At 43.5% G+C, this 25314-nt stretch overlaps 2 protein-coding genes across 2 annotated transcripts in view; both read right to left on the bottom strand.

The window, feature by feature from the left end:
* Nucleotides 1–32: 32 nt before the first annotated feature.
* Nucleotides 33–23606, bottom strand: RNF135 (ring finger protein 135). The gene is given in 7 exon segments (XM_060082806.1): nucleotides 33–151; nucleotides 1573–1599; nucleotides 14750–14912; nucleotides 17917–18060; nucleotides 22172–22329; nucleotides 22332–22669; nucleotides 23578–23606. Coding segments are annotated over 7 exon segments (978 nt in total).
* The window catches only part of ADAP2 (ArfGAP with dual PH domains 2), a 37354-nt gene continuing 35371 nt past the window's right edge, over nucleotides 23332–25314 (bottom strand). The window contains exon 11 of the mRNA XM_060082831.1: nucleotides 23332–23671. Coding sequence (XP_059938814.1) covers nucleotides 23655–23671 — 17 coding nt within the window. The 3' untranslated portion in view covers nucleotides 23332–23654. The remainder of the gene's footprint in view (nucleotides 23672–25314) is intronic.

Here is a 25314-nt window from a genome sequence, read left to right as displayed (position 1 = left end):
AAGTGAGTCAGCTTTGATCTGATCTAAATTCATTATGCACATGTTGCCACGTTAGACACAGTGACAGTGAAAGACTCCAGTCCTCTTGGTGGAAACCAGATCCACTCTGGGTAAACAGTTTTCAAGTCTGGACAAGGGGAGTTGGGGGACACTCCAGGCAAAACAAACCGGAATTGCAAAAGTACATAGCGTGACACAAAGCAGGGAGGCTGGGGTGGAGGGTGTATGTGGGGGGATGACAGCAAATGGGGGCTAGAGGTAGGTAAGAGCAGAAACAGGAAGCAGAACTTCCTGTTGTAGGTGGGGAGCACTGGGGAGTTTTAAGCAGGGGACTGACATGATCTGACTTCCATTTTGGAAAGTTCACATTAGCAGACTGAGAATGGATGGGAAGGGGGCTTCTGACTAGAGATAGAGGAGCTCACATTAAAATAATCCAGGAGAGGGCTTCCCTGGTGGCACAGTGGTTAAGAATCCACCTGCCAATGCAGGGGACACGGGTTTGAGCCCTGGTCCGGGGAGATCCCACATGCCGCGGAGCAGGTGGGCCTGTGCACCACAACTACTGAGCCTGCGCTTTAGAGCCATGAGCCACAACTACTGAAGCCCACGCGCCCAGAGCCCATGCTCCGCAACAAGAGAAGCCACCGCGATGAGAAGCCCGTGCACCACAATGAAGAGTAGCCCCTGCTCACCACAACTAGAGAAAGCCCATGCGCAGCAATGAAGATCCAACTGAGACAAAAATAAATAAATTAAAATAACCTGGGAGAGATGTGATGGGAGTCTGAACCAGAGAGCAGATGCAGAGGGAAGAGCGGGGGCCAGAGTTGAAATGATTTGAGAAAGCAGAATCGAGGGTCAGAACTTGGTGACTAATTGTACAGAAGGTGGTATCAGAAAAGCTCCTATGGTAACTCCAAGACGTTGTGTCCTGGAGATTGTCACTGACCAAAGCCATAAGTTTTTCTCCCCCAGGGTGTATTTATTTTGAAGAATAAAGGTGAAACAATTTCCCTTCACACGGAAGGAAGACACAGTCTTCCATATTGCAGCAGACCAATCTCTTAGAATCACGTTTCGCAAAATGGTGGAATAAGAGGTGTAAAAATTGTGCAGGGATATCAGAAACAGTGACTCTTGTGGACAGAAAGGTTTCCTTTTTCTATTCTCTTTCCATCCTGATTAAGTCAAGGTGAAATCCTCAGTAAATCTTAAATACCTGATAATCTTCTTTTGAGCCAGAGAGAGAGAGAAAGAGAGGGAGAGCACAAGCCCACTTCAGGTTCAGAAACTTAGACAGACAACTGTACCAAGCTAGTCATTGTTTTGTTTTTCTTGAAACATACATTTAGGCTTATCCCTCTAATTAAGACACGATTCTGGTTTTCATTTATATAAATATTTTAAAGTTTCCTTTTGAAATACATGTACCTAAAAGGGGAGATGTGAGTTGATTTAGGAAAAATATTAAGTAAAACATGGTACACGAGATGGGAATTCCCTGCTGGTCCAGTGGTTAGGACTCCGCACTTCCACTGCAGGGGGCCCGGGTTCGATCCCTTTTCCGGGAACTAAGATCCCACAAGCCAGGCAGCCCTGCCAAAAAAAAAAAAAGGTACAGGGGATATGCAGATGTAACAAGAATCATGGCACATGAAAGGCTGAAGCTTAAGAAACCCTGTCCTTAAAAAACCTATGGCTGGTTAGGAAGATAAATCCCAAATCAAAACAAATCTTCAGGGACTTCCCTGGTGGTCCAGTGGGTAGGACTCCACGCTCCCAATGCAGAGCTCCCAGGTTTGATCTCTCATGCCTGTGGCAACTAAGAAGCCCGCATGCCACAGCTGAGACCAAGCACAGTCTAAATAAATAATAAATATAAATAAATAAATATATTTTTTAAATCTTCAGCATAACCTAAGTATGTATAATTAAAGAAGACTGCAGTTGTCTGGAAGGACCCAGTGATTAGGGTTTTGAGCAATTATGAATGAGGATGAATTTGGGGCTAAGGGCTCAGCAGGAGTAGGGGGTGATGGAGCTGAACATATACCAGGGAAGAGTCCCCTTTTCCTGTCAAAATCCCCAAGTGCCCCCTGAGGAAGGGACTTCTCCCTTGAACTGAGCAAGGCAGCCTGAAAGGTCTCCCCAGAGAGCAGCACTGTTTCATTCCGTGGTTTGTTTCTGCAATCAGCTAGGAAATAAAGTCTTCAAATTAAACTCTTCTGGAAAAAAAAATGTACTTGAGGGAGAAGCAAGGGACAGATAGATATAACTGTATTAGAGGTTGTTGTGAGTCTTAAGAAGGTGGTGGCTTCCTGCTTAGCAGGTGGTTCTTCCAGGAACCCAAAGCCCTAGACCCCCAAAATGGGTACAACCGCTTAGGTGTTTGAGAGAAACATCTCCAGATGGGGTGAGCGGCTGCCCCAGGAGCCCCTGATGGGACGTTTGGCTTGGTCCACGGTGGATGACTTCGTCCCCCACACGGTGTAGACACCAGTGAGAGGTGCCTTCATCCACTGGCATTTCAGCTTCAGTTCTTCTCCTTGGGAGCATTTTCTGTTTTGTTTGAGTGAAGGGTGCTGTTTTCCACAGTGTACTGGAAGGGATATGCTGACAAAAAACGTGAGACAAAAGCAAGGAAGCCAAACATGATAACCTTTGTTCCCCACCTCTATGATTCTTGTGCTTTGGCTGCAGCTTGGGGAAATCATGTGGCCAGCCAATAAGCCCCACGCGGACAGAGGCCCCATTATCCAAACCACCTGAAAGGATGGTATTTAATCAAAAGACCTCAAGAAGCTAAAACCCTGGCCTCTAAATTCTTGGCACTTTCAAAAGGCAAACATCAAGGTGACTCTGGGTGAGAAGATAAAGGCTCCATAATGTACAAAGTGAGAACAGAGAGCCTTTTAATGGTCATCTGGCACAGAGAGGCCCTGTCCCTGCTTAGGCAACTCAAGGCCACCACACTGAGAACTGCCACCAACCACAAGAAAAAAAGAGCACCTCGTGGCTTTAGAGCTGTGTCCTATCAAAGTGGATGCCCAGGTCCTGGTCTCAACTAGGACCTTATCAGAGGGTATTAAGGTTAGAGACTTGGCAGTGGGGACACTGGGCCAGCTCCCAGCTCTGCCACGCTCAGCTGACCGGCCCTGCACAAAGCCCTCAACCGGTCCAGGACCCCCACCCTTCCCTCGTATGTTAACAGAAAGATGATAACACTCATGACCACGCAGGGTGGTCCTGACCTCATGACCTCATGACCTCATGACCTCATGACCACGTAGGGTGGTCATGAGGCTCAGAGAGCAAATGAGTAGATCACAGGGGAAGAATTCTGCTCGCTCCTGTTTTCGAGGATCCGTATGGAAATTAGGTGTGAATCTACAGATGTTAGAGATCAAGGTGTGTGATATGAAAATATAGTTATGTCATTGTTGCTGTGGTTATAATCACCCTGGCATTCTTCCAGTGTCCTCCTCTATTACATCAATTCTTTCAGCAACCCTTTGAGGAAGGTAAGGAAGGGCGAATAATAATTATTTCCATTTTACAGGGGAAAGAGAGGCAAAGAAGTGAAATGCACCGTCAAAGATTGTCTGGCTGGTTTGTGTGGCAAGGCTTTCTGCTCAACCCCATCCAACAGAGCTGGAGTTCCACCTCTCCAACAGGTGCTAATAGAGACTGACAACCTACAGATGAATCGTAAGGAGAAGAAAGGGAGGGGAAAGCTGCAGATCAGGAGACTTCAGAGACATATCAACTGTTGATAGGTATGAGGGTTCTTCCTGTGGGTGATGAAAATGTTCTAAAATTAGATTATGGTGATGGTTTCACAACTCTGTAAACATACTAAAACACACTGATTTGTACACTTTAAATAGGTGATTTTATAGTATGTAAACTATATCTCAACAAAGCTGTTAAGAAAAAGGTATATCAGGGTTTTTTAGGGTTTATGCTAGGGATGCATGTTTGGGTGCTAAAACTCTAAAGAAATGCAAGTAAGTGATTACTATAAAAGTCAGGATGGGGGCTTCCCTGGTGGCGCAGTGGTTGAGAGTCCGCCTGCCGATGCAGGGGACACGGGTTCGTGCCCTGATCCCGGAAGATCCCACATGCCGCGGAGCGGCTGGGCCCGCGAGCCATGGCCGCGGGGCCTGTGTGTCCAGAGCCTGTGCTCTGCAACGGGAGAGGCCACAGCAGTGAGAGGCCCGCGTACAGCAAAAAAAAAAAAAAAAAAAAAAAAAGTCAGGATGCCTTTCAGGTGGATGGAGGGTTTTGTAATTGGAATGGGGCACATGAAAGAGCTTCTGGAGTGGGCAGCAAGGTTTTCTTTCTTTCTTTTTTCATAAATTTATTTATTTATTTATTTATTTATTTTTGGGCTGCGTTGGGTCCTCGTTGCTGTGCGTGGGCTTTCTCTAGTTGCGGCGAGCAGGGGCTACTCTTGGTTGCGGTGCGCAGGCTTCTCATTGCGGTGGCTTCTCTTGTTGTGGAGCACGGGCTCTAGGCATGCGGGCTTCAGTAGTTGTGGCACGTGGACTCAGTAGTTGTGGCTTGCGGGCTCTAGAGCGCAGGCTCAGTAGTTGTGGCGCATGGGCTTAGTTGCTCTGAGGCATGTGGGATCTTCCCAGACCAGGACTCGAACCTGTATTCCCTGCATTGGCAGGCGGATTCTCAACCACTGGGCAACCAGGGAAGCCCAAGCCTTTATCTCTTGACCTGAAGGGTAGTTACAAGCGTGTTTAATAATTATAATTATTATTATTCCTTATGCTGCACATGTGTTTTGTGTAGTTTTCTCTGTTCATTCTGTTAATATAATAAAAAGATTCTAAAAAATAGGGGAAATCGGGACTTCCCTGGTGGTTAAGAATCTGCCTGCAAATGCAGGGGACGCAGTTTCAAGTCCTGGTCCAGGAAGGTCCCACATGCCGCAGAGCAACTAAGCCCGTGAGCCACAACTACAGAGCCTGTGCTCTGGAGCCCATGAGCCACAAGTACTGAGCCCACGCACCTAGAGCCTGTGTTTTACAAGAGAAGCCACCACAATGAGAAGCCCGTGCACCGCAACAAAGAGTAGCCCCCTCTCGCTGCGACTAGAGAAAGCCCACGCAGCAACGAAGACCCAACACAGCCAAAAATAAATAAATAATAAATAAATAAATAAATAAATAAATAAATAAATAAATAAATAATAAATTAAAAAATAATAATAAGGGAAATCAAGTATGAGATGATACCATGTGCCAGCCAGACTGTAAAGACCCCCCCACCTCCTGGTATTCATGCCCTTGTGAACCCCACCCCCTTAAATGTGGGCGGGACCTGTGACTTGCTTCTAACCAATAGAATAAGGCAAAGGCGATGGCATACGTGTGATTATATGTCCCTGTGGTTACATTATATAAGATTTAATGTCCACCTTCCTAGGAGACTTGATCTCCCTTGTTGGCTTTGAAGAAGTAAGCAGCCATGTTGCAGAGGCCCAACGAGTAAGGAACTGAGGGGGGTCCTCAGTCTGACAACCCACAAGGAACTGAATCCTGCCGACAACCACGTGAGCTTGGAAGCAGATCCTTCCCCAGTGGAGCCTCAGATGTCACCCGGCCCCAGTTCATACCCTGACTGCGGCTTGCGAGACTCCAAAGCAGAGGCCTCAGCTAAGCTGTATCCTGACTCCCGGCCCACAGAAGCTGCGAGAGAATAAATATGTGTTGTTTGAAACCACTGAATGTGTGATAATAGTATTACACAGCAATTGATAGCATGCCCCTTGTGTGTGTGTAGGGGGGCGGCCCTAAAATCAATCTCATTTTCAGTGATGCACTAGAAGGACTCACAGAACTCAGCAAAGCTGTTACGCTTACGGTTACAGATGATTACAGTGAAAGGATACAGGTTAAAACCAGCAACAGAAAAAGGCACATAGGGCAGGGGCCAAGAGAGCCCACTCACTCCTCTCTCGGTGGAGTTATGGGGACAATGTTTAATTGTCCCAGGATGACGTGTGACAACACACACGGAATACTGCCAACCAGGGAAGCACATTCAAGTTTTGGTGCCCAAGGCTTTGACTGGCAGTCGGTCATGTAGGCAGACTCACCGCCCAAGTGGCTGACCTTAGTTTCCAGCCCTTCCAGAAATCAAGCTGATACTGTGTGGCCCAAGGCCCTCAGATAAATACACTCTTATCAGGCAGGATATTCCAAGGGCTTAGATATTATCTCCCACTCAAGAGCCTGTCCTTTCTTCCGACAGACCGTGCAGGGTTTGAACAATGCAAACCTGCTGAGTTAAACATTTACTTTGCATCCCTTAACTTTGGAAGTGGGATACTTAAGTCAAGTTGACACCCTGCTTGAAGGCAGAGAGACCAGGAAATCAACATGTTTTAACACCCAGGGAATGTTTATATGTTTATTTGCCTCATAGTCAGAGAGCTTCCAGGGAATAAGCCATACAGCCAGAAGGCAGGGTGCAGAGGAAAGGCAGCAGAGACTGGGCACTCATACGGGAGCTTCACCTGATCAGCCATGGAATAGAAGGCAAGCTTTCCCTCCTCAAGGTCCAGCCAGATGCCCACCACACTAGGTCTGTTTGTACCAAGGACAGTTTCCCTGACCATGTCCCATGCAGAGAGCTGGCTAGTCCCTTTCCACTCTACATACCAGGAGTCCCTGGTCCTTCCCAGGATCTGGTCATGCCTCATCCCCTGGGAAGCCACCCCAACTGCCCAGTGGCTACAACGCTGAGTGTCCACTTCCCAGTACTGCTGCCCAGAAGAGAGAGCCTGGGAACATAAGGCCTGGCAGGAGGCAAACCTCTCATGACACCAGGGATAGGGCTGTGGGCGGTGAGATACAGTGATCCTTGGACATCTCCAGGCTACAGGAGAGGCTCCCTAGGTCAAAGGTTGGATTGATGACCCCTGGGGAAAAACACCAGAACAGGACTAGCCACCTCTGATGGTCCATGCTAAGAGGTCTTCAAATAGCAAAAAGCAGCTTTGTATCTTTGAGTGTGATAAAGTTTTACACATACTGGCATTAAAACTGGTGCATAGGGTTTCCCTGGTGGCGCAGTGGTTGAGAGTCCGCCTGCCGATGCAGGGGACACGGGTTCGTGCCCCAGTCCGGGAAGATCCCACATGCCGCGGAGCGGCTGGGCCCGTGAGCCATGGCCGCTGGGCCTGCGCGTCCAGAGCCTGTGCTCCGCAGCGGGAGAGGCCACAACAGCTAGAGGCCCGCATACCGCAAAATAAAAAATAAATAAAAATAAATAAATTTTAAAAAAGCAACAAACAGTGTGAGTGAGAGAGAGACATTTAAAAAAAAAATTGGGAGGGGAAGAAAGTCCCATCAAAAAAAAGGCAAATAGGGCTTCCCTGGTGGCGCAGTGGTTGAGAGTCCGCCTGCCGATGCAGGGGACACGGGTTCGTGCCCCGATCCCGGAAGATCCCACATGCCGCGGAGCGGCTGGGCCCGCGAGCCATGGCCGCGGAGCCTGTGTGTCCGGAGCCTGTGCTCCGCAGCGGGAGAGGCCACAGCAGTGAGAGGCCCGCGTACAGCAAAAAAAAAAAAAAGGCAAATAGAAAGTATCCAAACATCATGATCAGCACATACAGCTTGTCTTCCTCACCATCAGGCCTTGATCAGGCAGTACATCTAGCTTAGGTACATCCAGCCCCATGTTCTTACTGTGGACTTTTTTTTTTTACTGTCTGTTTCCTCACTGAGTTCTAAGCTCCTTGCTGGCAGAGACCTTGTTCATCTCTGTGTACTAAGCACAAGCCCATTGCCAGGCACATAGGAAGTTTTTCATGCATATTTATCAATATGCATGATAGGGCTTCCCTGGTGGCGCAGTGGTTGAGAGTCCGCCTGCCGATGCAGGGAACATGGGTTCGTGCCCCGGTCTGGGAAGATCCCACCTGCCGCGGAGCGGCTGGGCCTGTGAGCCATGGCCGCTGGGCCTGCGCGTCCGGAGCCTGTGCTCCGCAGCGGGAGAGGCCACAACAGTGAGAGGCCCGCGTACCGCAAAAAAAAAAAAAAAAAAAGCATGATAAAGGGATCACGGCATCATGCAAGGGATCATGGCACCGTGACACCCAGAATATCCATGCCCCCCAGGTCAGTGCTTTAAACTGGTATAAAGCTGGGGACCATGAGACTCATCGCAACTGCTAGTACCTATTACCTCTCAGTGTACATTGAGGTTTTTTTTTTATTGAAGTATAGTTGATTTACAATGTTGTTTTAATTTCTGCTGTATAGCAAAGTGATTCAGTTGTACATATATGTACATTCTTTTTCATATTCTTTTCCATTATGGTTTATCACAGGATATTGAATATAGTTCCCTGGGCTCCACAGTAGAACCTTGTTGTTTATCCATTCTATATGTAATAGTTTGCATCGGCTAATCCCAAACTGTACTAAAGTTTAATTGTTACCTTAAAACTACTATGTGCTTGCAATGACCATGGTTAGGTAGAATAAGGGACAGCAGGGGACATGCCAGAGTATGGACTGTGAAGGTGACATTGTCCCCTATTTGTACCTTGCGGTGACAGCAGCGTGAAGTGAATCCAAGAGTCACACTGAGAAGAGACAAAAGGCCCATCTCGGGTGTGGGCTGTGGACACGTAGGTCACGAGAGCAGGAGAGCTGCCCTTCAAGAAGCCACGCTCAAAATCTACGTGGGGGGCTTCCCTGGTGGCGCAGCGGTTGAGAGTCTGCCTGCCGATGTAGGGGACACGGGTTCGTGCCCCGGTCCGGAAGGATCCCACATGCCGCGGAGCGGCTAGGCCCGTGAGCCATGGCCGCTGAGCCTGCGCGTCCGGAGCCTGTGCTCTGCAACGGGAGAGGCCACAACAGTGAGAGGCCCGCGTACCGCAAAAAAAAAAAAAAAAAAAAAAATCTACGTGGGGTACCACTCTTCTTTCTATTGAGCTAATAGGATTTTACTTATCGTTAATCACCGTTTTTAAAATGTTTGTAAGAACTGCTAGCTACTTCTTTTATTTTTTAGCTAACACAAGTTTTTCCCCTATCAATAGAGAAAATAATCTACACTTGACTAGTTGGTTCTTAAAAATACTTAGAAAAAAGAAACGAAATTGAGTTATTTGTAGTGAGGTGGATGGACCTAGAGTCTGTCATACAGAGTGAAGTAAGTCAGAAAGAGAAAGACAAATACCGTATGCCAACACATGTATATGGAATCTAAGGAAAAAAAAAAAAGTCATGAAGAACCTAGGGGTAAGATGGGAATAAAGACACAGACCTACTAGAGAATGGACTTGAGGATATGGGGAGGGGGAAGGGTAAGCTGTGACAAAGTGAGAGAGTGGCATGGACATATATACACTACCAAATGTAAAATAGATAGCTAGTGGGAAGCAGCTGCATAGCACAGGGAGATCAGCTCGGTGCTTTGTGACCACCTAGAGGGGTGGGATAGGGAGGGTGGGAGGGAGGGAGGGAGACGCACGAGGGAGGAGATATGGGAACATACGTATATGTATAACTGATTCACTTTGTTATAAAGCAGAAACTGGGACTTCCCTGGTGGCGCAGTGGTTGAGAGTCTGCCTGCCAATGCAGGGGACACGGGTTCGTGCCCCGGTCCAGGGAGATCCCACATGCTGCGGAGCGGCTAGGCCCGTGAGCCATGGCCACTGGGCCTGCTTGTCCGGAGCCTGTGCTCTGCAACGGGAGAGGCCACAGCAGTGAGAGGCCTGCGTACCACAAAAAAAAAAAAAAAAACTTAGAAAAAAAGAAACATGATGTACATTCATAAATATTGAGTAGCTATTAAATAAAACACTGGTAACTATTACAGAAATGAAGTATTTTGATATGTTAATCTCTCTGGGTATAAACTCAACCGTTTACCCACTGATTATGATAGGTTTCATAAAAGAACAAAAAATGATGGTTTATTAAACAATTGATTTGCCAGAAATATTTGTTATACAAACTTAATTGCTGAGAAATTTCTTTAAAACAGAATCTAAAGAATCTCATTTCTCTACTAAGAGAATAAGCTACAGGCTTTTTTTTTTTTTTTTTTTTAAGTAGCCAGGATCCCTTGGATCCCTTGGGAATTTAAAATAATTTCAGGAACAAACCATTCTAAGTAGAATTGTTCTGCATAAAATTACAGTTGACACTTGAACAGCACAGGTTTGAACTGCAATGTTCCACTTATCTTTTTCAATGAATATACAAAAATATATGTGGATCAAAAATATATGTGGATCAATAAATACACAAAAATATATGTGTAGAACGTCACGTGCAAGACTTGTATTGAAGTGGATAGCCTTTCCTTACATAAGCATAAGGTGAGTGATATTTAATATAAAATTAGTAGTGTGTTAGTTTTCTTTCTCTCCCTCTCTATCAGCCTATCATCATAGGTAACTGTTTTTTTTAAAACAAAATAACGATGTTTCTAATACTGTGTTATGAATATGACTGTAATATTGTATGCCATAACAATTTTAAAATGATTAATTCATTAGTGTATAGGCTAGGCTACCACAAAGCAAGAATACTGTTGCTTCTTTGTTATCAATGCATGAATAGTTACACCTGTAAATAAATGTGAATTTCTTTTTTGCATTATCTTTTCATTTTTGATGTCTAGTGTTAGTAATATGTATAACATCCTCAGTGCTTTTTATCATATAAGATGTGTATGTAGATACTGACAGACAGATGATTCATCTCATAAACAGATGATGTAAACTTACAGTATAGATAGCTACAGTACAGTACTGTAAATGTATTTTCTCTTCCTTAGGCTTTTCTTAATAAAATTTTTTTTCTGGCTTACTTTATTGTAAGAATACAGTATATAATACATAAAACATACAAAATATGTGTTAATCAACTGTTTATGTTACCTGTAAGGCTTCCAGTCATCAGTAGGCTATTGGTAGTTAAGTTTTGGGGCAGTCAAAAGTTATAGTCAGGACTTCCCTGGTGGCACAGTGGTTAAGAATCTGCCTGCCAATGCAGGGGACACGGGTTCGAGACCTGGTCCGGGAAGATCCCACATGCCACAGAGCAACTAAGCCCATGCGCCACAACTACTGAGCCTGAGCTCTAGAGCCCGCGAGCTACAACTACTGAAGTCCGCGCACCTAGAGCCCGAGCTCCGCAACAAGAGAAGTCACCGCAATGAGAAGTCCATGCACCACGACGAAGAGTAGTCCCCATTCGACGCAACTAGAGAAAGCCCACGTGCAGCAACGAAGACCCAACACAGACAAAGATTAATTAATTAAAAATATAAATAAATAAAATAAAATAGGACTCCTGTTTACAAAAAAAGAAAAAAGTTATAGTCAGATTTTTGGCTGTATAGGCGTTTGGTGCCCCTAACCCCCATGTTGTTCAAGGGTCAACTGTACTCCCCAGTAATTAAATTTGTATTACAAATAATCACCCCTGTTGGGTAAGCTGCACCAAAATGCTTATCAAAACTTTAGTGTGCATGAAAATCCCCTGCAAAGTTGTCAAAAATGCAAATCCTTGGGGCTTACTCCCAGAGATGCTAACTCAATAGTCTGGCCATGGGCCTTGGATTCTGCTCTTTTTTTTTAAGGGTGGAAAGATTTTTAATTAATATTATGAAGTTACCATATCAAAGCCACAAAAAGAACATATAAGAAAAAAAAAAAAAGGCCAACAAACCTGGAGATTATCTGCATTCTTATTAGTGTTACAGAGAGTCCCGGGTCATACCTCGAGAAACACTGTGCCCTTTAGGCTGTGTGATTTCCGTGGCAGCTCATGGTGTGTTTACATAGGGTCAAAGGAAATCATTGTGATGAGGCAGTCAAATTGCTTAGCAGCTGTTAAAGTGCTGACTTGAAGAATAACTAATCTATTGTCTTAAAAACAATCTTGTGAGAACTTCAAGAAATGATGTTTCAGGAAATAGGGATATATTCAGATCTTATGTTTTAAAACAGTCCTGGACTGGTCCAAATAATCAAAATCAAAATAACCAAAATAATCAACGTTGTACTTGCTAAGGCATACTTGAATTTTCTAAGTTAAATTTTAAAAATACTTAATATGTATACTTAATTCCTCAAAAAATTAAAAACAGAATTACCATATGATCCAGTAATTCCACTTGTAGGCATATATACAAAAGAATTGAAAGCAAGGTCTCAAAGAGATGTTCATACACCCATGTTCACGGCAGCATTATTCACAGTAGCCAAGGGGTGGAAGCAACCCAAATGTCCATCGATGGATGGATGGATGGATGGGTAAACAAAATGTGGTATATATATGTGTACAATACAATGGAATATTATTCGGCCCTTAAAAGGATGGAAATTCTGACACAGTCAACAATATGGATGAAACTTGGATCCAACAATATGGATGCTAAGTGAAATAAGCCAGTCACAAAAAGATAAACACTTCACGATTCCACTTATATAAGCTATTTGGAGTAATCAAACTCATAGAAACAGACAATGGAATGGCGGTTGCTAGGGGCTGGGGAAGGAGGGTATGGGGAGTTACTGTTTAATGGGTATAGAGTTTCAGTTTTGCAAGATGAAAACGTTCTGGAACTTGGTTGCACACAATATGAATATACTTAACACTATTCAACTATAAACTTAAAAATGGTTAAGATGGTGCATTTGTTATATGTATTTTACCACAATTAAAAATAAAAATTAAAAATGCACACTTAAATAATCATAGAAAGTCGTAATTTTTCCCAAGATATCATGTTTCTTCAGTTAAATAAGGAGAAACATTTCAACCAGAGCAACACGATTAAATATTATAAATGTTATAAAACATTTACATTATTATTTAAAATTCACTAGGACACACACTAGGATAAATTTCAAATGGGTGAAAGATTTATATGTGAAACCAAAGATTTAATATAAAAATGTACATACACACACACACACACCCCACTTGAGGTGGTGAAGTTTTCTAACTAAAATTTAAAGTCTAGAAGCCACAAAAGAAAACACTGATAAAATGTACTACTATATGACATTCTAAAACCCACACGAAACAGAATCAAAAGATAAATGACAAATTGGGGAACAAAATCTGCAATTCATATCACAGACAAAAGGCTAATCTCCCTAATTTATAATGAGTTCCTAAAAATCAAGTTTTTAAAGGACCAACAACACAAGATATAAACAGACAATTCATGGAGAAATGCAAATTAAAAGTACAGTACACAAATATACCACTGTTTTTAAACCCATTGGATTGGCAAAAAAAATACAAAAGTTTGACAGCACATTGTGTTGGCAGGCTTGGGGGATAAACATTTCTTCTGTAAGAGTGTCAACTGATATAACCTAACTGGAGAGCAGTTTGTCAACGTTATCAAAATTGCAAAATTTACTCTATGACCCAGCAATCCTTACTGGTAATTTAACCTACAATTATATCTGCACTCATATAAAATGATGTATATACAGTAACTGACTTCAGCATTGTTTGCAATTATAAATAATTGGGAATAATCATGCATCCATCAGTAAAGAGTTGAGTAAATAAATGTTGGCATATCCATAAATTGGAATATTATGCAGCTTTAAAGAGAAAATGCTTGTACTGATTTGTAAAGGTATCAAGATATATTAAGTAAGAAAGAAAAGCAAAATGCAGAACAGTGTATATAGTATGCTAACTTTTGTGTAAAAAAAAAAAGATTGGGGGAGATAAAAATATAAATTTGTGTTTGCTTGTACTTACAAAAGTAAATTCTGAATGGACACTTAAGAAAACTAGTAAAGGTGGTTAACTGGGGGAATAAGAGGAATTGGACGAGGGTAGGAACACAACACTTCTGTTGTGTCTTTTTATATTTTTTGATTTTTGAATTAAAAATTTTAAATTTAATCCTCAAGTTTAAAGCTCGATTTTAGATTTTAAATTAGGAACCCCTCCTAAATTTAGGAGCACACAGGAGCTAAGAGGGCACTTTATTTCTCAGATCGTTTTTGGAACAATTAATAAACTGTACTCTAACTGGTTTCCTAAAGAAAGCTTTCCCAAGGAATCATGCTTCTCCACTTAAATAAGAAAATTTTTAAGCAGAGCAAGATGATTTAAATATCTAAAAGCTCTAAGAGATACATCTCTAAAGCATACAAGGCCTGCCGTGGCCGAGTCAGGAGACAGAGGCAAGGGAGACCAGAGCACTTGTCTAAGGGGCAGGTGTGAATTGTTTTTCAATCCTGAGCCAGGAACAGCAACGAACCTAAAAGTCAGGACAGAAAGGTTGTTTTCTACATTGTTACCCTTTATTAATAAACACACTGGCCAGAGATTACAGCTGAGTAGAATTTATAAAGAACTATACACAAAGTTGCATGCTTCATTATAAGGACATTTACTAGTGAAAAATAAAAAGCCGCCTATTTCTGAATCTCCTCAGGTAGATAACACAGATGCACGGTGAGCTAGCAAAATCAGGTTTAGGTTCTGGATTTATAGGTCTTCGAAAACAAGTTTCTATCTATTAAGGGCCTGTGATACATCACACCTCCAGTCAGATCCAAGAACACATCCAGTCACAAAAATAGCTCAGCCCACTCCTTCCTCATTCACACCACAGGGATAATACAGCTGGGCTCTCAGATCCTGTCCCCAAAAAACAAAGCCATGGAACGCTGCCCCAACTTCCATAATTAAACCTCCTCTACCAAATAAAATCAACTCACCCTGCATTTGTTCTTCAAGGGCCTCTTTCCACATGAAGTTTTCTTGTAATTTTTCCTGGATCTCTTCTAGGTCATGGAGAATGTCTCTCATTTTCCCCTCAGGTGTGTTGGAAGTCACTAGTTTTGGAGAAGCCAAGGAAAGGTCTACCCCAGCTGACAAAGCCTATTGATGAATCACTTAAAAAAAAAAAAAAAAAAGAAGGAGAAGAAGAAGAAGAAGAAAAGGAAGGAAGGAAGGAAGAAAGAAAAAAGAAAATCTCCTAAGGAATGCATCAAATATATTCCAGTTCTACCAACCATCTACAATTTTCTACGTACCTCCTAACAGGTTTTTCAAAGCATAGTTAGGCCCTCAAAATATGCGCCTTGCAAACAATCTGGACTAATACATAGTATGGCAAAAATATTACAGAATGGCGATTTCTTGGTGATGGGATTATGGATGATTTTCATTTGTTTTTTCAACTGCTATATATTTTCTAGTATTTTGTACAACAGATATGGAGTTCTTAGCTCATACCCCCAAAAAGTTTGAAAATTTTAGGCCCATCTTATAGGGGCTTTACAAAATAAAAAATACAGATAGTCACTAAGATAAGCTACAGAGGCTGAAATAATCTTCCCCAGACTGCTATCATAACTCTTCCTAAGGGCCAAGACAAACATGTTGCCTGCATACAGGCCCTGCTCTCTGGGGCCTCCAACACACACTCCCTGATTTTCTTTAACTTCAGGTCCTGTTACTCCCCAACACAGCCTCTCATCTGCTCACCACCTTCCCACCTTCAGCACCTGACTTTCCTTCCCACTTTGCAAAATCCATTTCCCATTCTTTTTGCCAATCATAACAGGAGTAGGTACCACCTGTTGAATATTTTCCACTGCTCACCTCTAATTTGCCTAACAACTTTCCAAGATCGGTTTATTATCCCCATTTTACAAAAGAGGGAGTTCATGGAGGTTAACTATATTGTCATAGCTAATTTGATTGTCCCACATTTTCACATTGCTCAAGCACTTTTTTAAGCAAGATATTTAAAAAAAATCTCCACATTAAACCAATGAGATGCAGGCCATGGATCATTTTTTGTTTGTTTTACAGATAGAAATCTGAGACTCAGAAAGATGAAATGACTTGTCCAAGGTCATAATACTAGTGAGTGGTAATGTCAGGACTGATGGACAGACTCTCAGATCTTCTACCCCAACACACTGCATCCCTGAGGACCCATTTATTCACTCACTCAAATACACTGGGTGTTTGTTGAGCACTTACTATGTGCCAAGCACTGTGTTAGGCCTGGGGATACAAGAGTGAACAAAAGAACAAAAGCCATCAAGGTCGCTGCCCTCATAGAGCTTAGAGTCCAGTGCAAGGGAAGCGGGATGAAAGACATTAATAAATTATGGTGCCAATCATTATCAAGTCACAACTGTAACAACTGCTACAAATGAAAGGTACATGGAATCAAACATAAGAGCCTCTAATAAGGGGATTTGACTTGTTCAAGGAAATCAGTGAAGGCTTCTCCGAGGAAGGGATAATCTAGCTGAGGTCTGAAGGATGAGCAGGCACTACCTACATGACAGAGTAAAAAAGAAGAACATTCCACGGTGTGGGCCCTGTGATGGGAAGAAGTGTGACACTCTGGAAGGAACAGATCAGAGCAATTAAAAGGCTTTGGTAGAAATCCAGGCAAGAAATAGTCATAGGATTGGATTAGAGTCATCTTTAAGGAGCTCAAGAATAGTAAATAGGGGGCTTCCCTGGTGACACTGCGGTTAAGAATCCGCCTGCCAATGCAGGGGACACGGGTTCGAGCCCTGGTCCAGGAAGATCTGACATGTCACAGAGCAACTAAGCCCGTGCGCCACAACTACTGAGCCTGCACTGTAGAGCCCGTGAGCCACAACTACTGAAGCCCGTGTGCCACAACTACTGAAGCCCGCGCACCTAGAGCCCATGCTCCGCAACAAGAGAAGCCACCACAATGAGAAGCCGGCGCACCGCAACAAAGGGCAGCCCCCGCTCTCAGCAACTAGAGAAAACCCGCGTGCAGCAGCGAAGACCCAATGCAGCCAAAAATTAAATAAATGAATAAATAAATAAATTCATTTTTTTTAAAAAAGAATAGTAAATAGATTCAAGAGATGTTTAGGCAGATGATGGAAGAGGTGACATGATTCCCAGGTTTCTGGCTTGTGCACTTGGAAGGGCTGCAGGGTCAGTTGCTGAGACGGGGTATCCCAGAGGAGAAACAGTGCAGGACGGGTTAAGTGAGATGTGTCTTTGAGATGCTAAGAGGGGAAGATGAGAAAGAAGACACCAGACCAGAACTCAGAGAAGGGTCCTGGCTGAAGCTATATTTGTGCACAGAGGTGGCAGTTAAAGCCACAGGAATGGGGAAGACCATGTAGGGGGAACAGACAGCGACCTACAACTCAGCCTTGAAGAATCCCAGCATTTCATTGCTTAGCAGCAGAGAGTTAACCTGCAAAACAGACTGAAAAGGAGCAGCTGGAGAGAAATGGGGAAAGGCTGGAAGATTCGTGTCCCAGAGCTAAGGGAAAAGAAAGCTTCAAGAATGAAGTTGTGAAAAGAAGCAGACTCACAGATATAGAAAATAAATTAGTGGTTACCAGTGGGTAGAGGGGAGGGAGGGGCAATATAGGGATAGTGCAGTGGGAGGAACAAACTGTTGGGTGTAAGATAGGCTACAAGGATATACTGTACATACAGGAAATATAACCAGTATTTTCTAATAACTGTAAATGGACCGTAACCTTTCAAAATTATACAAAAATTTTTAAAAATTAAAAAAAAAAAGAATGAAGTTGTGGTTGACTGTGTCAAAGGCTGCTGAAAGGCCAATGAGGATAAAAGCTAGAACGTCTACAGGATTTGCGTAGAGGTCACGGGTGATCTTAGAGCTGGTTAGGTGGAGTGATAAGGATAGAACCTAGCCCACTTGAAGCCTTCTTACCTCACCTCAGGCATTCCAAACTCCCGATCATCCATGTTTGGTAGTGAAGAGCATGGTGGCAAAAGACTGGGACTTAGCGCATCCTTCAACTGCAAACAGATTCAGGTTGCTCCCTAGCTGTCCCAGGGAGCTGTCCCTAGCCCCACCCCCTGGCACATCCTTTCTTCTCCCAGATGAGCCTACCACAGCCAGGATGTTCATTTCATTGTCTGGTTCAGATTCTGGGAGATGTCTCTGACTCTGAAGGCTCCTGACAATACCTATAAGCCGTTCCACCAGCTCTGCGAGCCCCCAGCCAACTTCTGTGCTGCTCTTCTGTGCCACCACCTTTAAAAGAGCAAAGCAGAACACAAAGCTGGACCCAGGAACCACTTCCAGACAGAGGGAGCTGTAAACATTGGATAAAGGAGGCAGGCAAGGAAGTGACAAAAATGTCTAGAGGGCAAGGAGGTAAGCTCCCTGGACCTTTGGCATGCCCATTTCCCCCTACTGGTGGTCCAGTGGCCATAACAGAGAACCAGAGTTCATCCATAGGATGGGGGAGGTTGGCGGGTGAGGCATAAAGGGAAGCCTAGGGGTCATTTTGAACAAGGGAAGTTAGAGGTGAAATAGGGTGAGAGCCTGGAGCTTTGGCAGCACTGGTGGCCGCTGATGAGGTGAGTGGAAGGCATTTGGCTCGGGTTTCAGCTCCACTCTCAACTCTGACTGACTCGTCCTGTGTCTTCATCACTCCTTTCATAGATAAAAGCGACCATCCCTCCTTCTCTTCAACAGTGAAGAGGCTCGACTATGAAAAGATCTTGGAGACTTTAAAGTGATGTGCAGAGGCAAACTCTTTTTGTTTGTTTATTGACATCCTTCACATTTAAAGAAACATTCAGATGAGAATGCTAAACCACTCCACTTCCGGAGCTTCATCTGCTCAGCTGCCTGGCTGGGAATGGGAGGAAGTTTTACAGCCAACACATTCTGGCAACACCCTCAAGACCTGGTCACGGTCATCTGAGGCAGGCAGGGCCCAGACTTCAATGGAGAAATTTGCATTACCTCCAAAAGAGGTCCTACGGAGAGCCACAGAAATACAAGATGTTCATCATCTTACTCTAAATAAACCAGAGTTTTTAGAACTTTGGAGGAACATTTTTCACTTTTATTTATTTATTTATTTATTTATTTTGCGGTATGCGGGCCTCTCACTGTTGTGGCCTCCCCCGTTGCGGAGCACAGGCTCCGGACGCGCAGGCTCCGGACGCGCAGGCTCAGCGGCCATGGCTCACGGGCCCAGCCGCTCCGCGGCATATGGGATCCTCCCAGACCGGGGCACGAACCCGTATCCCCTGCATCGGCAGGCGGACTCTCAACCACTTGCGCCACCAGGGAGGCCCCATTTTTCACTTTTTAAATTATGCTGGAACCTCAAAAACTGGAACCAGTTTTTCATCTCTAAGAAGCACTGACGTCCCTCAAAATAGCATGTGTTTTGGAAGCCATATGCAGACTATTTTATAGAGGAGGTGGCTGACCACGGGTAACGTTGTTTGCTCTTAAATTTCCAGGTCTCACTCTTAAATATTCAGGCAGCTGGAATTCTGGAATGGAGCCCTTATCTAGACACCTGTACAAATTAAAAACTTTAAAAAATAAGTGTGTTGCTTTTTCCATCCATACACTCACTGTGGTGAATTTAGAAAATGCAGAGAATGCGAAAAGAAGAAATGTTTAAATTATCCGATATCCTACCATCCATAGGCAATCGTTTTAATTTAAAAGCCAATGGAAAGTATATTCAGTCACTATAAGCTATACTAACAAAGAGTTTTAAGGACCTGAGGAATAATGCTGTATGTATGTATGTATTTATTTATTTATTGGCTGCACCACTTGGTTTATAGGATCTCAGTTCCCCGACCAGGGATTGAACCCGGGCCACAGCAGTGAAAGCGCCCAGTCCTAACCACTAGACCACCAGGGAACTCCCAATGCTGTACTTATAACCAAAAAGAAGAGAACAGCTTTATTCATAATTGCAAAAAAAAAAAAAAGGGGGGAAATAACCAATATGTCCATCAAAAGGTGAATAGAGGGCTTCCCTGGTGGTGCAGTGGTTGAGAATCCACCTGCCAACACAGGGGACACAGGTTCGTGCCCTGGTCCGGGAAGATCCCACATGCCGTGGAGCAAGTAAGCCCGTACACCACAACTACTGAGCCTGCACTCTAGAGCCCGTGAGCCACAACTGTTGAGCCCATGTGCCACAACTACTGAAGCCTTCGCGCCTAGAGCCTGTGCTCCGCAACGAGAGAAGCAACCACAATGAGAAGCTCGTGCACCACAACTAGAGAAAGCCTGTGCACAGCAACAAAGACCCAACGCAGCCAAAAATAAATAAATTAAAATAAATTTTAAAAAAGGTGAATAGATAAACTGTGGGACATCCACGCAATGGAATATTATTTGACAATAAAAAGAAATGAGCTATCAAGCCACAAACCTTAATTTTGTTTAATGAAAGAAGCTAGCCTGAAAAAGCTAGATACTGTATGATTCCAAAGACACGACATTCTAGAAAGCGCAAAACTAAAGAGATAGCAAAAAGTCAGTGGTTGCCAGGGGTTGGGGAGAGGGAGGGGGTACAAAGAGGTAGAGTGCAGGGGATTTTCAAGGCATAAAACTGTTACTACAGATACATGACTTCATGCATCTGTCAAAATCCATAGACCGGTACAACACAGAGAGTGAACTCTGATGTAAACTGTAGATTTTGGTTAATAATGACATATCAATATTGGTTCATAAATTGTAACAAGTGTACCAAACTAATGCAAGATATTAATAATAAGGGTAACAGTGAGGGGTATATGGGAATTTTCTGTACTCTCTGCTCAATTTTCTATAAGCCTAGAACCGCTCTAAAAAATAGTCTATTAATTTTTTTAAAAAAGAGGAGTGGATAGCTCCAAGCTCTTTTACCCTCCACCAACCCCGCCCCCCCAACACACACACATACACACACAAACACACACACACACACAGAGAAACGTCGCAAGACAAGCAGAAACTGTCACAACCAACTTTGTCAGAACTCTGGCAGACACTGACTCAAAAAAGCACAACCTGGCAGTAGGAAAGCTTTGTGGCATTTTGACTTGCCCTCGCCCCATTCCCTTCCTGGCTCAGTGACGGTATTGAAAATCCCCAGCGTGAAACTCTGGTCCTGGTTCCCAACGAAGCAGAGTAGATCTGATTCACAAACCAGTGTGTCTGTCTGTTCTAACCTGGCTGGGGGCTGCCTGAAGGAATGACACAGGGTGCTCATCTTCGTTTCACCTAACCCAGAGCTCAGACCAGAAAGGTGGTGAGTATTGCTCAGAAGTTCTGCAAACGGAGTTAACCTTGCAGGTGTCTGGGGCAAAAGACTGTGGTGGAAACAGACAATAACCTAAGTCCCAGAAGCAAATAGACCAAAGTCCCAGGAGCAAAAGTTGGGGAAAATTGGAATCCTACTTTGTTAATGGGAATGCAAAGTATTGCTGTTGCTGTGGAATGCAGTTTGGCTGTTCCTCAATAAGTTAAACACAGACTTACCATATGATCCAACAATTCTACTCCTACCCAAAATAACTGAAAATAGAAACTCGGATACTTGTACATCAACGTTCACTGCAACATTACTCACCATAACCCAAAGGTGGAAACAATCCAAATGTCCATCGATGTTTGAATGGATTCAAAAAAAAAAAAAAAAGTGGTATAATCATACAAGGGAATTATTATTCAGCCACAAAGAGGAATAAAGTTCGGATACATGCTACAACATGAATGAATCTTGAAAACATTATAGCAAGTGAAAGAAGCCAAAGCCAGAAACAAAGTGACAAATATTGTATGATTCCACTTCTATGAAATATCTAGAGTAGGCAAAGTCACAGAGACAGAAAGTAGAATAGAGGTTATCAGGGGCTGGAGGGCAGGGGAGGGAGATATTATTGCTTCATGGGTACAAAGCTTGTTGGTGGTGATGAAAAACTTTTGGAACTAGATAGTGGTGATGGTTGCACAGCACTGTAAATATAACGCCACTGAATTGTACATTTTAAAATGGTTAAATGGCAAATTTTATGTTATATAATGTAAACATATTTTAGCACAATTAAAAATTGTCAGAGAGACAGAGTGGGTGCAGAAAGACTGGAAATAAGTGGAAAGAGGCCAGGGTGGATAGCGCCTAGGTTGATAGGATTGCTGATTTTGATTTTTTTTTTTTCTGCTTCTTCATATTTTTCTGAACTTTCCAAAGAACGGGTTCTACGTTCAGACTGAGAAAAGTAACGTGAAAATACAATCAGGAGGAGAGGAAGCGCCGTGGGGATAATGGGAGGCAGTCGGCGCGCGCGGGCGGATGTTGGTCAGAGGGCAGTCTCTGGTCCCGCCTTCCTACCGGCAGCTGCGCGGTGCGGCGCGGGGGCCCGGGCGCTGGGTTCGGGCCCTCCAGCTGGCGCGCCTCCCGACTGTACTTGTCCTCCAGGTCCTGCAGCATCGTGTTCTTCCGCAGCTGCAGCGGCCGCTCGGCGACCTCGCGGCAGGTGGGGCAGGACCCGTGGGGCCCCACAGACCCATCAGGCAGTTGTGACAAAAGCTGTGGCCGCAGGGCAGCGTAGCGGGCCGGGCCAGCAGCTCGTGACAGATGATGCAGCCCAGGTCGTCCTCGGCCAGTCACATGGGGACGGCCGGATAGGCGTCCAGACCCGCCCTCAACCCCAGACCCCCGCCGCTCCGCCCACCCCCGGGGGTCGACACGCGGAAGTCAGGGCTACGCCGGGGGCTGTCAGCCCTGCGGCTACGTCTCCTCCTGCTCCTCCCTCGCCCTCCCTGTCCCCTCCTCCTTCGCTGCAGCTTGGGTCCACCTTTGTCTCCTTTTTCCCAGTCCTTTTGCAAGCTGATTTATGCGCTGGGAAATGTGCTCGCCCCAGGTCGTTAGAAACCCGCTGATGTCCCAAAGATTTTCTTTAGCTTGATGTCCCCAACTCCCATCAAAGTGCAACCCGGGGACTTCCCTGGCGGTCCAGTGGTTGGGACCCCCGCTAACACTGCAGGGAGCGCGGATTCGACCCCTGGTCGGGGAACTAAGATCACACATGCCCCCCGGTGTGGCCAAAAAAGATGATAGATAGATAGGTAGGTAGATAGATAATAGATAGATAATAGATAGGTAGATAGATAATAGATAGGTAGGTAGATAGATAATAGATAGGTAGATAATAGATTAGATAGATAATAGGTTGATAATAGATTAGATAGATAATAGGTAGATAGGTAGATTGGATAGATTAGATAGATAATAGATTAGATAGATAATAGATAGATTAGATTGATAGATAATAGATTAGATAGATGATAGTGATAGATTAAATAGATTGGATAGATAGGTAGATAGATAATGGATAGGTAGATAGATAATAGATTAGATAGATAAGATAGGTAGATAGATAATAGGTAGATAATAGATAAGATAGATAAATAGATTAGATAGATAGATTAAATAGATTAGATAGATAGATTAAATAGATTAGATAGATTAGATAGATAGATAGATACCCCAACAACTCTTGGGAGGAGGAAAAGGAGCAGATTCGATTTAAGATCTCTTTTCTGAGAATGCGCCCACTAGGTGTCATCCAACCACTCCAACAAGTAGTGAGGGGTTGAAGAATACTCGGTGCAGAAAGCTGTGAAGCTCTTTAAAAATACCGATGTTGGGCTTCCCTGGTGGCGCAGTGGTTGAGAGTCCGCCTGCCGATGCAGGGGATGCAGGTTCGTGCCCCGGTCTGGGAGGATTCCACACACCACGGAGCACGGCTGGGCCCGTGAGCCATGGCCGCTAAGCCTGCGCGTCCGGAGCCTGTGCTCCGCAACGGGAGAGGTCACAGCAGTGAGAGGCCTGCGTACCACAAAAAAAGAAGAAAAAAATTCTGTTTTAATTTCCTTGTTAGCTTTTTAGCTATACCTCTTTGCATTATATGTTTAGTGGTTGCTTTAAGGATTACAGTATACATCCTTGAATCTTCACAATCTACGTAGACCTAATTTTGTACCACTTCATGTAAAATATAAGAAGCTTGAAAGTGTAGAGTTCCATTTACTCCAGGCCTTCATGCTGTAGTTGTCATATACATTATCTCTACAGATGGTATAAACCATAGCACATGTAACTCTTGCTTTAAATAGGCAGTCTTATATTTACTTATATCTTTACCATTTCTATTACCCTTTATTGCTTCCTAAAGATCAGAGTTTCTGTTTGGTATCATTTTCTTTTACCCCAAAGAACTTTCTTTAGTATTTCTTATACTGCAGTTCTGTCAGAAACGTACAATTATCTTTATCCAGAAATACCTCTTTTTGTTTGCCTTTTGAAGAAAAAATCTGCCATTTGCACTTCTTCGGGGGGGTAAAATATAAACAGTTTACCATTTTAATCATTTTTAACTGTACAATTCAGTGATATTTTGCCTTTATTCTTTTTCCGAAGTCTTTTTTTGTTTGCTGTCTTTACAGATATATAGATCTACATATCCTTTATTCTTGAAAGATATTTTCTCTAGCGTTCTGATTTTTTTTTTTTTTTTTTCTTTTAGTGCTTTAGAGAGGTCTTTCCACCTTCTGGCCTCCTTTGTTTCTGTTTTGTTTTTGTTTTGGGGTGTTTTTTTTTTGGCTGCCCCACCCAGCAGGCGGGATCTTAGTTTCCCAACCAGGGATCAAACCTGCGCCCCCTGCAGTGGAAGCTCAGAGTCTTGACCACGAACCACCAGGGAAGTCCATTCATTTTTTTTTTTCTTTGTCTCTGGTAAGAAGCAACATTTCCTTGTATGGAATTGTATCATTTTTCTCTGGCTGCTTTCAAAATCTGTTCTTTATCTTTGGTTTTCAGCAGATTGTCAGTAATGTATCTGAATGTAGTTTCCTTTGTATTTATTCTAAATACTTGAAGTTTGCCAAGCTTCTTGAGTCCTACATGTCTTTCACCAAAGTTAATAACATTTCAATCAATATATTTTTGAATATTTTCTTCTGCCCCAATACCTCTCTCTTCTCTCTTTCTGGGACCCCAATAACATGTAAATTAGAGCTTTTGAGGTTTTCTTTTTACTTCTTTTTTTTTTTTTAATTTTTGGCCATGCCACATGGCATGTGGGATCTTAGTTCCCTGACCAGGGATCGAACCCACGTCTCCTACAGTGGAAGCTCAGAGTCCCAATCACTGCACTGCCAGGGAAGTCCTCTCTTTTTACTTCTTCAGTCCTTTACTTCCCCCTGTTTTTCAGAATGGATAATTACCATGGATATATTTTCAAGTTCACTGACTCTCAATCATTTCCAATTTACTGTTGAGCTGAATTTTTTTTCACATATTTTTTAGTTCTAGAATTTCCATTTGGTTCTTTTTTATAGTTTCTATTTCTCCATTGAAATTTCATATCTGTATATTCATTATGATCATATTTTCCTTTCCTTGTTGAGCATAGGTATAATAGCTGCTTTAAAATTCTTGCCTAATTCCAATATCTGGGGCATCTTGGAATC

Source organism: Mesoplodon densirostris, chromosome 18 (assembly GCF_025265405.1).
Source record: "Mesoplodon densirostris isolate mMesDen1 chromosome 18, mMesDen1 primary haplotype, whole genome shotgun sequence".
NCBI lineage: Eukaryota > Metazoa > Chordata > Mammalia > Artiodactyla > Ziphiidae > Mesoplodon > Mesoplodon densirostris.
This window is presented reverse-complemented; position numbering and strand designations above follow the sequence as displayed.